The sequence below is a fragment of the Triturus cristatus genome, chromosome 10 (assembly GCF_964204655.1).
Source record: "Triturus cristatus chromosome 10, aTriCri1.1, whole genome shotgun sequence".
Lineage (NCBI taxonomy): Eukaryota > Metazoa > Chordata > Amphibia > Caudata > Salamandridae > Triturus > Triturus cristatus.
The window spans coordinates 1,122,124,019-1,122,138,720 of NC_140593.1; the positions used below are offsets into that span (position 1 = coordinate 1,122,124,019).

A 14,702-nucleotide genomic window follows, 5' to 3' on the forward strand; every position below is an offset into this window, starting at 1 on the left:
AATATCCTTAACAAATAAAACTGTGTTTGAGAAAAGTTGATTTTATTGGACGTTTAGTGTTCTAATTACACATCAAACAATTATTAGAAAATTAAGAAGATGGGGAGCAACATTACAAAATACAGTATCATAAAACATGTAGAAACATGTTTCATATAGATTTTGAAATATTCAGATAAAATGGATAAAAACAAACAGGCAATACAAAACAAATTCTTTAGGCCATTGGTATTCCTCCGTAAAATATTTGTGAAATACTCTTCTAAATAAAGGGATGGAGGGCATACACAATATTCCAGCAGCAAAGAGGGACTGATTAAGGAATTAAACCTTTGTGTTTTATCTACTCTCCTGACTTCCTTCAGTGTTTAGACTGCTTGCCGTTATTTATAGAGCAATTTCTTTCTACTAAGCAATTGCAATAGTGTTGTTTAATTAACACCATGTTTATGTGACCAAAATGAACTCCTCCATGAAAATGTCTACATGGACAACCTCTTCTTGGAAATAGCATGATTGTGTTCGTTAGTTTAAAGAAATAATTCGGAATTTGTTTGTTTATGAAAAATATAACTTGTACTTTTCATTTTTTCAGGAAAATCTCAGTGTTTCCCAAATTAACACAATAAAACAGACCTTAATAACAGTTATTTTGGAGAAAGTGAGCTCCAACTTCTCGTCTTTCACCCCGAATGATTGGAAAGAGTTCATACAAAAGGATCTGGTTGAATTGTTGGGAAGCTTCAATGAAACCCATCTTCATCAACTACCAAAAAATATTACTTGCGCCTCTTACCATGAAATGTAAGTATTTGGCTTTGCGTTCTACAAGAAACAACTGAGATTGAATTTGCTGGAATCAAGTTCTTGAAAAGGATTCTGTAGATTGACATGTTATACAAAGTTAAATCTGCTTTCAGCTTATACCGCGGCAATGGTAACTTATTGCACTCAAATGTCAACCGGTAGAAAATGGTAAAATATGTAAGCTGGTCATCTATCTTTTGCAGACTGAAAGGATTTGCCAAGCGTTACACTTCTCTAACAACTGACTCAAAAGTGGCTGTCTACAGATTTTATATTAAGGAATTTCTAAGCCAAGAATCTCTTAACACAGGTACAGTATACTGCAAAGGCAATTGTTTATGTCTATATCATTTTCTTTAATGATCATTGCTATATCACACATCAATTTACTGAATTATCCCAAAACATAGGTGCTGAAAAGGTGTAAAGTGTGTCCGACTTTGATCAATACACATGGTTTCTGGGATCTGAACTAGCATGAAAAAACACTCACTGAATATCATTTGTCTGAACATTAGGTGGAAGCTAGAGTTCATTCTTGATTCACCCTCTCACTGACCCACTCTCGTGATGACTAAAGACACAACACAGTGCAGCACTGTGTGATTGCTGAGCACCTATCACACGAGTTCAGCTGTGACATCTGAATTCACCAGTGTACCTGCGAAACTATAGCCACATTGACAACAGGTGTTATCTGGTACCTAAAGGACATCCAAATGTCATTAATCAGAAAGTGATCCACTCTCTGCCTGATGGCCATTACCTTCTATTTGAAGGCATTTTCCAGGATGGTGACCAGAATTACCCTAATAAATAGGGGTGGGCGAAGTTTGTGGAGTTTTGCCCACTCCACTCTCTGTGCGGATCTGCGAAAAACTATGTGATGCGATGCTGAGAGGAGTTAAGTTGGTGAAAGCAAGCTAGAGAATTTGCATGTTAGACAACCTCCCAGTGAGATTTCTGAACAAAGGCGGTTGTGGCAGGTCGCTACCACTACCAATGAGAAAGCTGCAGCTCGCATTGAAGAAGCTGCCGCTCGAGTAGGAAATCTACTGGAGCGAAAGTAGTGCTCTCTGGTGCTCCACGTCATGTCGCTCATGCTGATTTTATAGGGGAGAGAAACTTTTGGCACAAATAATTTGCACGAAATGCGTGATGTACTGGACACCACCGCTCACTGAGCTCTGCATAGCATGGCAGAGTTTTTTCAGCACTACGTGGAGCTCCGGGTACTGCGACTCTGCAAAATCCGCCCTGGCCTACTAATAAGCGCAGGTAGCAAGAAGGATTTAGGGTAGTTCATCTCAAACTGGAAAAAAGGAGCAAGGATGTACACAATTACTGACTTCATGCTGTTCCATTCAAAGCAATCATCAACATATGAGTGGCTATAGGCCTACTACAACTGCAGAAAGGGTTCCAACAATACCAGAAGGTGACACTGAGGCCAATTGGCAGTGTTCTTAACTGGGAATGTTGGCTTCCCAAAATAAAATGCAGTACCTCCTGTTTCCTACAGTACCTATAGGTGTCTCTCTGTTATATAGAGCACATGTGATTGTTGTTTGGGAGACCTGTTAACACTTGAGCCAAAGCCAGAATATTGAGGTTTGCAAGGGAGAGAAATTAGCTTACATGCTAGATGTCTACAATGGAGTAGAACCTTGATCCCTATACCCTTACAAAGGGTATAAATAAGATTCTAGGACACCTGCAGGTTTAGGCCTTAACGTCTTGCTGGGCATTATCTCTGCACGAAGAGGTGTACCTGTCAAACTCTTGCCACAGCTTTCCTTGAGGGCATTAGTTTTACGCTGTCTCAGGAAGTAAGAATTTGTGCAATTTCCCCCTGTATGTATCCATTTTACCTCCCTCTCATTTTGGAGAATGGTTGTCTTTTCATCTAGAGATTTGATCAGCAAAGTCAGCAAATGAGAGGACAGTGGGCCATCTGCCATGCTGCTGTGGCAGAGGATGCTACACTGAAGTCTGGCAAATGAATGCTACCATAGCATGCTTAGGGTTCCCCATCACTGTGGTGGAGAATTTCTGGGCAACAGTGCTACCCCCATTTGTTAGAAAGGCTCCAATTGGCATTGTTTTGTTTTTTCAGGTACAACCCCCTAACCCGTGTTTGGCAAAACAAGAAAGGAATGTCTCTGGTGCACTTTCTCCCTGAATGTGCCTATCATTTTTTTTCCTCTTTCAAGCGACCCTTCTTTTTATGAAGCCATAAGAACAAACATGCTTAAAGTCTGATTCTAAGTGGAGTGGAGGTTCCAGGACTGTTAAGTGGGTGAACCTGTGGTGGTCAGCCTACAGCAAAGTCTCTTAGATAGGAAATCAAACTGATGCTCCATTTTTGAAAAGCAAGCGATCTCCCACTGCTCAATCAGGCAGGATCGCAATTAGGGGGGCACACGTCATTTGCTAGTTTTTGGCTCTTGCCATACCTCTGCACATTTCTAAATGAGCCCCCGTGAGCTTGGTTAATCTCAGATAAAAAGTCTGCAGTGCCTGCTACATTATGGCAATTGTCCAAGAAACATTCATACCACAGGCTGAGAGAAACGCTTCCTCCAAATCAAAGAATAGAATCCTGATGGAGGACCTGTTGCTTAACAGTAGGACTAATAGTTCTTGGACTATGATTTGCTGTTTCATACATATAGATATAGGAATAATATGCCAGCTGCATCAGGCTTACACAGACAGCACTACCAAAGCCTTGGCCATGAGTAGATTTTGTTGGTATGCAGGTTTCTATGATCGCCGGTTGCATTCTCTAGTCACTATTCACATCCCTTACTGAGTTATGTGGAAGAAGAAGGCTTGGGAATTGTATAAACCGATGTATTGCCCATCCTTGAAAGGCCAGTTGTACTGGTTGGGATCCAGACCTAGAGGTGAATAAAGACAGGCTATGCAAGTAAGAACAGTGAGGCTGGTCCTTGGGTCTTGAAAGCTTCACCAGAGTTGCAAGAACTTACGTGGGAAAGCTGCTGAAATCAGTCAGTGTCCCATTATGCATGGTTTAAAGAACTAGAAATTAGTTATAAGCTTCACATGCACAAGAAAAACAATGATGGTGGAACAAAACAGCAGCCAAATATGATTGAGCGATCAAGGATAGTCTGTGCCATGCTTCGATATTAGAAACTTATTGAGATTGAAAGAAAAAATTTCTGATTAATAATACTCCCCAAAAGAAAGAACTGTTGAAGACACACATATACTTAAGGATAGGGTTGAGTAGAACGCGATGCATATATGCATGTCATGCACTGATGTGTAAAATTGACCACTTATCCACAACAGAATCAATTTGTGTAAGGTGTTGACGACATGATAATAGGAAAGTGTCATAGTGTAGAAGTAATGTTAATATTATGTACAAATCTACCACAGACCAAATCAGACACACAATATCCTTCATCATCAGCAGCAAAAACGGTACTATTGATGATGGTGCCAGATTTATTGTTTTTGTTTTCGCAACAGCTACAGATAACTTGTGCAAAAGAACTGAAGCTGATGCAAACATTATGCTATTATCTTTCAAAAGAAGAGACGAAATTAGGGTGTTTCAGAATGTAAACGTTTTTACAGGACTAAAGTCAATCTTTAATGCATCTCTATTTCAGGCACAGGCATCGCTTGTGATGCATCAGGTATTACATCATGGCTGAAGGAAAACCTAATGCAGTTCATTCAGCAATCTAACATTGAAGATCTTGCACAGTTCAACAGAAATCTTAACAAGGTAGGCCCTTTGAAATATACCTTCAAACATTAGAAGAAATACATGAATTTACATTTTTGAGTATGAAATTATGTTTTGCAATGATATCCACTGAAGGATAAATCAAAAATAAGACTCTTTCAACACTGAATTCATTCAAGATTCAAATGTGAAATTCACTGCTCTTTATTTTCTCTAGGTGTTTATACCCAGTAATCTTACAGCAGAGGAGCTGGCTGAAATAACCATATATGTGGATGAATTTAAAAATGAAACATTAAAAACATTAATTCTGGGTCAAATCTTGCACTTTGACAACAATGAAGTATTTTTGCAGTATCTTAGCGCTTTAAAGATGACTATTTGTCTCGTAAGTATTGTATTATTCACACAGGGTGTATCAATATTTTAAAAATAGCCTCATTTCTAAGTGACATGGTGCGTCTCATCCAAAATCACTATTTATTTTTAAAGTTTGTGAACAAAGTGTTGAAGTAATCAACCCTCCTCAACAACCCAAATAGAAATTAATAATACCCTTTCTAAAATGTTTTTTGTTTTCAGCTATAAATCATTATCTTCTAAACATAATTCTACTTCTCATCACAAGCATTTGTCACTGATAAATATTTTTTGCCTTTCACAGAGCTCAAACCCATCTACAAATGTGACTTTGTGTAATGCGTCTGCTTTCTTCACACTTTCAACTCAAAAAGAGTTTTTGAACAACACTTTATCTGCACTCAACATGGACTGGTGCTTGAAAAATATGAATGAATGGGTCAGACTTTTCCAGATTGTCATTGAACTATTTCTGAGGGTCATAGATGAATCCGATCTATCACGATTACCACTTAATATAACATGTGAAGGCTACCAAACAATGTAAGTAAAAGTCATCAAAGCCAACTTTTAAATATCTGCAATTAAAAGTGAATGGATTGGTTTTCTATTTAGTACTCAATATTTTCTTTTTTCTCTTTAATTAATGACTACAGAATAAAACAGCTGAGCGATGTAGTCCTTGAACTCGATGTCAATAACAAACGTGCCATTTACGAATTCAGTGAAAAATACCTTTCTCAACAGTTTGACAAAGCAGGTACACATGTTTTAATTGCAATATGAAGCTTTAAACTTTATTGCTGCAGGGCGTAAAGTACAACATCTTTATTCTCACACCCAGAATTACAGATATTATAGGCCGCAGTACTTCTGGGATACTCCAATACCGCTGTATTCTAGGTGGGACCTTTAGCGCACACTTACGATTGAGATATTACTATAGGAACCTGCATTGAAAAAACAATTTTTGAATGAAATTCTCTATTATGTTCCTATTGAATATTCTCTTAGTGAATACAAAAATGTATTGTCACCTAATGGTGCACTTCAAGAAAATTGTTAAAGTGACTTTCATGATTCTCTGCATGTGTAAATTACTGATATCAGAAACTAAAATATATCTACCCAAGGAAATGAAAGAAGCGAAAATACACCCATTTAAAAAGATGAGGATGTTACAAGAAAAAGTAGTCTGAAGCTAGACAGATGATAGTAACTCACTTTCCACATAAGAAGTTCTCTAAAATATATTGATTAATGCTCAGCAAAATATAATTTTATTAATCTACAACGGAATACGGTAAAATACCAGTGCAACTCGCTATCACACTGCAAGTGTGGGTCATACAGGTAATTAGTACACTTCTTCACATGTAGGCCTGACATAGAAGGTTAGATTTAGATGGTGTCTCCTTTGTAAAAAATATGATGTGAACATTACGTTGGATTTGCATAAAAAAAGGTATTCAAATAGTCCCCTGAATCACAAAGTCCAAAACGGACAGTTCAGTGGCTGGCAAAATCTGTTATTGACATAGGTGCATTTTCGACCAACTTTAGTTTTGAGAGTTCTTTATTTTGGCACATTTGAGATATACATCAGCACAACTGACTTAGCAAAACTATAGAGCAGCAGTTAAATATTCTGCTCTCATTACAAATTCATCACAATGCCTTAACACCTGTTATTCAATGCTTAATGAAACCTTTCTTTTGTTTAGGCTCTGCATGCGCATCAAATACAAACGGAACAAAGGAATGGCTAGTGAAGAATTTGGGTGCCTTCTTCTCATACGCTTCAGTCTCGAAACTTATAGCCCTGTACCCCAATCTAAGCATAGTAAGTGGTGAAGCTGAAAAACATATCTGTTTGCCACACAATTTTACTAGTAGCAAATGGGTTGTCTGAAGTCTTTTCTCACTACATCATTCTTTTCATTTCCTTTCTTGTATGTCACCATCTTTATTCGGGGCAGGATCAGTAGCTTAAATTAGCAGGATTTTTCTAGCATTGATACCAGCACTATATGTTTCTTCGAATAAGAATAATAGTGGTTCTCAAGTCAACTTACACGCTTTTATAAAAGAATGGCAAGACGTTTAGACGGGAGCACTTTCTGGAACACAAAGTAGATGCATTTGAAGTTTCTATTTTAAATACACTCAAGGGAATTTGTTTTAAATCTGAAATCAGCCTGGTATCATACTGACTCCAGAAACTATGTATATATGTTAATAGATAAATTTTATGTAAAGTTATTTGCTTCTAAGATTGCTACATGCTAGAGTCCTGCAGTTTCACCATCGTATGCTTATTTTTGTCATATTCAGGAGGTGCTTACTGGAACTCTATCACCAAATGAAACAGCTGTGCTCTTGACGAAACCAGAAGTCATCAACAACTCTACACTGCTAAAGCAAATACTTAGCCTTGTGACACCAGATAAAGTCACAGTGTATTTGGAAAATATCCTGTCTGCTTCTGAAAAGGTATGGAAACGTATTCAATGACATCAACATAAGGCACAACATAAAATAGTGGGCTAGTAAAAACACGAATTGTTTGTAGTTGACATATGAACCCAAACAATGAATGACAATGGGGGATGAAACCTTTTGTAATTGAAACAATGTCACAAAGCCATGATATGATGAAGATGACTGTGTGGTTAACAGGTAAAAAGCAACCACCAATAGAAAGGGGTTCTGCAGTTCTACCATTGTAATCACCATGGGACAAACATAACCAAGAGTTGAGCAGTGCATATGAAGAGAGAGAATCATGGATTGAAGGTGTTCCACAGAGGTCATCTCAAATTGCTCACTTAGTTTGAACATTAATCCTCCTGCAAGTATATTACATCAACTAATATGTAGACACCAGAGGCAAGCAGGAGAAGTTCATGGTAAAGATATTAAATATCCTTAACAAATAAAACTGTGTTTGAGAAAAGTTGATTTTATTGGACGTTTAGTGTTCTAATTACACATCAAACAATTATTAGAAAATAAAGAAGATGGGGAGCAACATTACAAAATACAGTATCATAAAACATGTAGAAACATGTTTCATATAGATTTTGAAATATTCAGATAAAATGGATAAAAACAAACAGGCAATACAAAACAAATTCTTTAGGCCATTGGTATTCCTCCGTAAAATATTTGTGAAATACTCTTCTAAATAAAGGGATGGAGGGCATACACAATATTCCAGCAGCAAAGAGGGACTGATTAAGAAATTAAACCTTTGTGTTTTATCTACTCTCCTGACTTCCTTCAGTGTTTAGACTGCTTGCCGTTATTTATAGAGCAATTTCTTTCTACTAGGCAATTGCAATAGTGTTGTTTAATTATCACCATGTTTATGTGACCAAAATGAACTCCTCCATGAAAATGTCTACATGGACAACCTCTTCTTGGAAATAGCATGATTGTGTTCGTTAGTTTAAAGAAATAATTCGGAATTTGTTTGTTTATGAAAAATATAACTTGTACTTTTCATTTTTTCAGGAAAATCTCAGTGTTTCCCAAATTAACACAATAAAACAGACCTTAATAACAGTTATTTTGGAGAAAGTGAGCTCCAACTTCTCGTCTTTCACCCCGAATGATTGGAAAGAGTTCATACAAAAGGATCTGGTTGAATTGTTGGGAAGCTTCAATGAAACCCATCTTCATCAACTACCAAAAAATATTACTTGCGCCTCTTACCATGAAATGTAAGTATTTGGCTTTGCGTTCTACAAGAAACAACTGAGATTGAATTTGCTGGAATCAAGTTCTTGAAAAGGATTCTGTAGATTGACATGTTATACAAAGTTAAATCTGCTTTCAGCTTATACCGCGGCAATGGTAACTTATTGCACTCAAATGTCAACCGGTAGAAAATGGTAAAATATGTAAGCTGGTCATCTATCTTTTGCAGACTGAAAGGATTTGCCAAGCGTTACACTTCTCTAACAACTGACTCAAAAGTGGCTGTCTACAGATTTTATATTAAGGAATTTCTAAGCCAAGAATCTCTTAACACAGGTACAGTATACTGCAAAGGCAATTGTTTATGTCTATATCATTTTCTTTAATGATCATTGCTATATCACACATCAATTTACTGAATTATCCCAAAACATAGGTGCTGAAAAGGTGTAACGTGTGTCCGACTTTGATCAATACACATGGTTTCTGGGATCTGAACTAGCATGAAAAAACACTCACTGAATATCATTTGTCTGAACATTAGGTGGAAGCTAGAGTTCATTCTTGATTCACCCTCTCACTGACCCACTCTCGTGATGACTAAAGACACACCACAGTGCAGCACTGTGTGATTGCTGAGCACCTATCACACGAGTTCAGCTGTGACATCTGAATTCACCAGTGTACCTGCGAAACTATAGCCACATTGACAACAGGTGTTATCTGGTACCTAAAGGACATCCAAATGTCATTAATCAGAAAGTGATCCACTCTCTGCCTGATGGCCATTACCTTCTATTTGAAGGCATTTTCCAGGATGGTGACCAGAATTACCCTAATAAATAGGGGTGGGCGAAGTTTGTGGAGTTTTGCCCACTCCACTCTCTGTGCGGATCTGCGAAAAACTATGTGATGCGATGCTGAGAGGAGTTAAGTTGGTGAAAGCAAGCTAGAGAATTTGTATGTTAGACAACCTCCCAGTGAGATTTCTGAACAAAGGCGGTTGTGGCAGGTCGCTACCACTACCAATGAGAAAGCTGCAGCTCGCATTGAAGAAGCTGCCGCTCGAGTAGGAAATCTACTGGAGCGAAAGTAGTGCTCTCTGGTGCTCCACGTGATGTCGCTCATGCTGATTTTATAGGGGAGAGAAACTTTTGGCACAAATAATTTGCACGAAATGCGTGATGTACTGGACACCACCGCTCACTGAGCTCTGCATAGCATGGCAGAGTTTTTTCAGCACTACGTGGAGCTCCGGGTACTGCGACTCTGCAAAATCCGCCCTGGCCTACTAATAAGCGCAGGTAGCAAGAAGGATTTAGGGTAGTTCATCTCAAACTGGAAAAAAGGAGCAAGGATGTACACAATTACTGACTTCATGCTGTTCCATTCAAAGCAATCATCAACATATGAGTGGCTATAGGCCTACTACAACTGCAGAAAGGGTTCCAACAATACCAGAAGGTGACACTGAGGCCAATTGGCAGTGTTCTTAACTGGGAATGTTGGCTTCCCAAAATAAAATGCAGTACCTCCTGTTTCCTACAGTACCTATAGGTGTCTCTCTGTTATATAGAGCACATGTGATTGTTGTTTGGGAGACCTGTTAACACTTGAGCCAAAGCCAGAATATTGAGGTTTGCAAGGGAGAGAAATTAGCTTACATGCTAGATGTCTACAATGGAGTAGAACCTTGATCCCTATACCCTTACAAAGGGTATAAATAAGATTCTAGGACACCTGCAGGTTTAGGCCTTAACGTCTTGCTGGGCATTATCTCTGCACGAAGAGGTGTACCTGTCAAACTCTTGCCACAGCTTTCCTTGAGGGCATTAGTTTTACGCTGTCTCAGGAAGTAAGCATTTGTGCAATTTCCCCCTGTATGTATCCATTTTACCTCCCTCTCATTTTGGAGAATGGTTGTCTTTTCATCTAGAGATTTGATCAGCAAAGTCAGCAAATGAGAGGACAGTGGGCCATCTGCCATGCTGCTGTGGCAGAGGATGCTACACTGAAGTCTGGCAAATGAATGCTACCATAGCATGCTTAGGGTTCCCCATCACTGTGGTGGAGAATTTCTGGGCAACAGTGCTACCCCCATTTGTTAGAAAGGCTCCAATTGGCATTGTTTTGTTTTTTCAGGTACAACCCCCTAACCCGTGTTTGGCAAAACAAGAAAGGAATGTCTCTGGTGCACTTTCTCCCTGAATGTGCCTATCATTTTTTTTCCTCTTTCAAGCGACCCTTCTTTTTATGAAGCCATAAGAACAAACATGCTTAAAGTCTGATTCTAAGTGGAGTGGAGGTTCCAGGACTGTTAAGTGGGTGAACCTGTGGTGGTCAGCCTACAGCAAAGTCTCTTAGATAGGAAATCAAACTGATGCTCCATTTTTGAAAAGCAAGCGATCTCCCACTGCTCAATCAGGCAGGATCGCAATTAGGGGGGCACACGTCATTTGCTAGTTTTTGGCTCTTGCCATACCTCTGCACATTTCTAAATGAGCCCCCGTGAGCTTGGTTAATCTCAGATAAAAAGTCTGCAGTGCCTGCTACATTATGGCAATTGTCCAAGAAACATTCATACCACAGGCTGAGAGAAACGCTTCCTCCAAATCAAAGAATAGAATCCTGATGGAGGACCTATTGCTTAACAGTAGGACTAATAGTTCTTGGACTATGATTTGCTGTTTCATACATATAGATATAGGAATAATATGCCAGCTGCATCAGGCTTACACAGACAGCACTACCAAAGCCTTGGCCATGAGTAGATTTTGTTGGTATGCAGGTTTCTATGATCGCCGGTTGCATTCTCTAGTCACTATTCACATCCCTTACTGAGTTATGTGGAAGAAGAAGGCTTGGGAATTGTATAAACCGATGTATTGCCCATCCTTGAAAGGCCAGTTGTACTGGTTGGGATCCAGACCTAGAGGTAAATAAAGACAGGCTATGCAAGTAAGAACAGTGAGGCTGGTCCTTGGGTCTTGAAAGCTTCACCAGAGTTGCAAGAACTTACGTGGGAAAGCTGCTGAAATCAGTCAGTGTCCCATTATGCATGGTTTAAAGAACTAGAAATTAGTTATAAGCTTCACATGCACAAGAAAAACAATGATGGTGGAACAAAACAGCAGCCAAATATGATTGAGCGATCAAGGATTGTCTGTGCCATGCTTCGATATTAGAAACTTATTGAGATTGAAAGAAAAAAATTCTGATTAATAATACTCCCCAAAAGAAAGAACTGTTGAAGACACACATATACCTAAGGATAGGGTTGAGTAGAACGCGATGCATATATGCATGTCATGCACTGATGTGTAAAATTGACCACTTATCCACAACAGAATCAATTTGTGTAAGGTGTTGACGACATGATAATAGGAAAGTGTCATAGTGTAGAAGTAATGTTAATATTATGTACAAATCTACCACAGACCAAATCAGACACACAATATCCTTCATCATCAGCAGCAAAAACGGTACTATTGATGATGGTGCCAGATTTATTGTTTTTGTTTTCGCAACAGCTACAGATGACTTGTGCAAAAGAACTGAAGCTGATGCAAACATTATGCTATTATCTTTCAAAAGAAGAGACGAAATTAGGGTGTTTCAGAATGTAAACGTTTTTACAGGACTAAAGTCAATCTTTAATGCATTTCTATTTCAGGCACAGGCATCGCTTGTGATGCATCAGGTATTACATCATGGCTGAAGGAAAACCTAATGCAGTTCATTCAGCAATCTAACATTGAAGATCTTGCACAGTTCAACAGAAATCTTAACAAGGTAGGCCCTTTGAAATATACCTTCAAACATTAGAAGAAATACATGAATTTACATTTTTGAGTATGAAATTATGTTTTGCAATGATATCCACTGAAGGATAAATCAAAAATAAGACTCTTTCAACACTGAATTCATTCAAGATTTAAATGTGAAATTCACTGCTCTTTATTTTCTCTAGGTGTTTATACCCAGTAATCTTACAGCAGAGGAGCTGGCTGAAATAACCATATATGTGGATGAATTTAAAAATGAAACATTAAAAACATTAATTCTGGGTCAAATCTTGCACTTTGACAACAATGAAGTATTTTTGCAGTATCTTAGCGCTTTAAAGATGACTATTTGTCTCGTAAGTATTGTATTATTCACACAGGGTGTATCAATATTTTAAAAATAGCCTCATTTCTAAGTGACATGGTGCGTCTCATCCAAAATCACTATTTATTTTTAAAGTTTGTGAACAGAGTGTTGAAGTAATCAACCCTCCTCAACAACCCAAATAGAAATTAATAATACCCTTTCTAAAATGTTTTTTGTTTTCAGCTATAAATCATTATCTTCTAAACATAATTCTACTTCTCATCACAAGCATTTGTCACTGATAAATATTTTTTGCCTTTCACAGAGCTCAAACCCATCTACAAATGTGACTTTGTGTAATGCGTCTGCTTTCTTCACACTTTCGACTCAAAAAGAGTTTTTGAACAACACTTTATCTGCACTCAACATGGACTGGTGCTTGAAAAATATGAATGAATGGGTCAGACTTTTCCAGATTGTCATTGAACTATTTCTGAGGGTCATAGATGAATCCGATCTATCACGATTACCACTTAATATAACATGTGAAGGCTACCAAACAATGTAAGTAAAAGTCATCAAAGCCAACTTTTAAATATCTGCAATTAAAAGTGAATGGATTGGTTTTCTATTTAGTACTCAATATTTTCTTTTTTCTCTTTAATTAATGACTACAGAATAAAACAGCTGAGCGATGTAGTCCTTGAACTCGATGTCAATAACAAACGTGCCATTTACGAATTCAGTGAAAAATACCTTTCTCAACAGTTTGACAAAGCAGGTACACATGTTTTAATTGCAATATGAAGCTTTAAACTTTATTGCTGCAGGGCGTAAAGTACAACATCTTTATTCTCACACCCAGAATTACAGATATTATAGGCCGCAGTACTTCTGGGATACTCCAATACCGCTGTATTCTAGGTGGGACCTTTAGCGCACACTTACGATTGAGATATTACTATAGGAACCTGCATTGAAAAAACAATTTTTGAATGAAATTCTCTATTATGTTCCTATTGAATATTCTCTTAGTGAATACAAAAATGTATTGTCACCTAATGGTGCACTTCAAGAAAATTGTTAAAGTGACTTTCATGATTCTCTGCATGTGTAAATTACTGATATCAGAAACTAAAATATATCTACCCAAGGAAATGAAAGAAGCGAAAATACACCCATTTAAAAAGATGAGGATGTTACAAGAAAAAGTAGTCTGAAGCTAGACAGATGATAGTAACTCACTTTCCACATAAGAAGTTCTCTAAAATATATTGATTAATGCTCAGCAAAATATAATTTTATTAATCTACAACGGAATACGGTAAAATACCAGTGCAACTCGCTATCACACTGCAAGTGTGGGTCATACAGGTAATTAGTACACTTCTTCACATGTAGGCCTGACATAGAAGGTTAGATTTAGATGGTGTCTCCTTTGTAAAAAATATGATGTGAACATTACGTTGGATTTGCATAAAAAAAGGTATTCAAATAGTCCCCTGAATCACAAAGTCCAAAACGGACAGTTCAGTGGCTGGCAAAATCTGTTATTGACATAGGTGCATTTTCGACCAACTTTAGTTTTGAGAGTTCTTTATTTTGGCACATTTGAGATATACATCAGCACAACTGACTTAGCAAAACTATAGAGCAGCAGTTAAATATTCTGCTCTCATTACAAATTCATCACAATGCCTTAACACCTGTTATTCAATGCTTAATGAAACCTTTCTTTTGTTTAGGCTCTGCATGCGCATCAAATACAAACGGAACAAAGGAATGGCTAGTGAAGAATTTGGGTGCCTTCTTCTCATACGCTTCAGTCTCGAAACTTATAGCCCTGTACCCCAATCTAAGCATAGTAAGTGGTGAAGCTGAAAAACATATCTGTTTGCCACACAGTTTTACTAGTAGCAAATGGGTTGTCTGAAGTCTTTTCTCACTACATCATTCTTTTCATTTCCTTTCTTGTATGTCACCATCTTTATTCGGGGCAGGATCAGTAGCTTAA

General features: G+C 37.8%; 1 protein-coding gene across 1 annotated transcript in view; it reads left to right on the forward strand.

The window, feature by feature from the left end:
• LOC146796679 (uncharacterized) overlaps positions 1 to 14,702 on the forward strand; it is a 482,771-nt gene that overhangs the window by 14,554 nt on the left and 453,515 nt on the right. Inside the window, exons 8-22 of the mRNA XM_085631367.1 lie at positions 596 to 804; positions 1,011 to 1,117; positions 4,455 to 4,573; positions 4,752 to 4,922; positions 5,199 to 5,437; positions 5,551 to 5,654; positions 6,619 to 6,737; positions 7,229 to 7,387; positions 8,411 to 8,619; positions 8,826 to 8,932; positions 12,270 to 12,388; positions 12,567 to 12,737; positions 13,014 to 13,252; positions 13,366 to 13,469; positions 14,434 to 14,552. Coding sequence (XP_085487493.1) covers positions 596 to 804; positions 1,011 to 1,117; positions 4,455 to 4,573; positions 4,752 to 4,922; positions 5,199 to 5,437; positions 5,551 to 5,654; positions 6,619 to 6,737; positions 7,229 to 7,387; positions 8,411 to 8,619; positions 8,826 to 8,932; positions 12,270 to 12,388; positions 12,567 to 12,737; positions 13,014 to 13,252; positions 13,366 to 13,469; positions 14,434 to 14,552 — 2,295 coding nt within the window. The remainder of the gene's footprint in view (positions 1 to 595; positions 805 to 1,010; positions 1,118 to 4,454; positions 4,574 to 4,751; positions 4,923 to 5,198; positions 5,438 to 5,550; positions 5,655 to 6,618; positions 6,738 to 7,228; positions 7,388 to 8,410; positions 8,620 to 8,825; positions 8,933 to 12,269; positions 12,389 to 12,566; positions 12,738 to 13,013; positions 13,253 to 13,365; positions 13,470 to 14,433; positions 14,553 to 14,702) is intronic.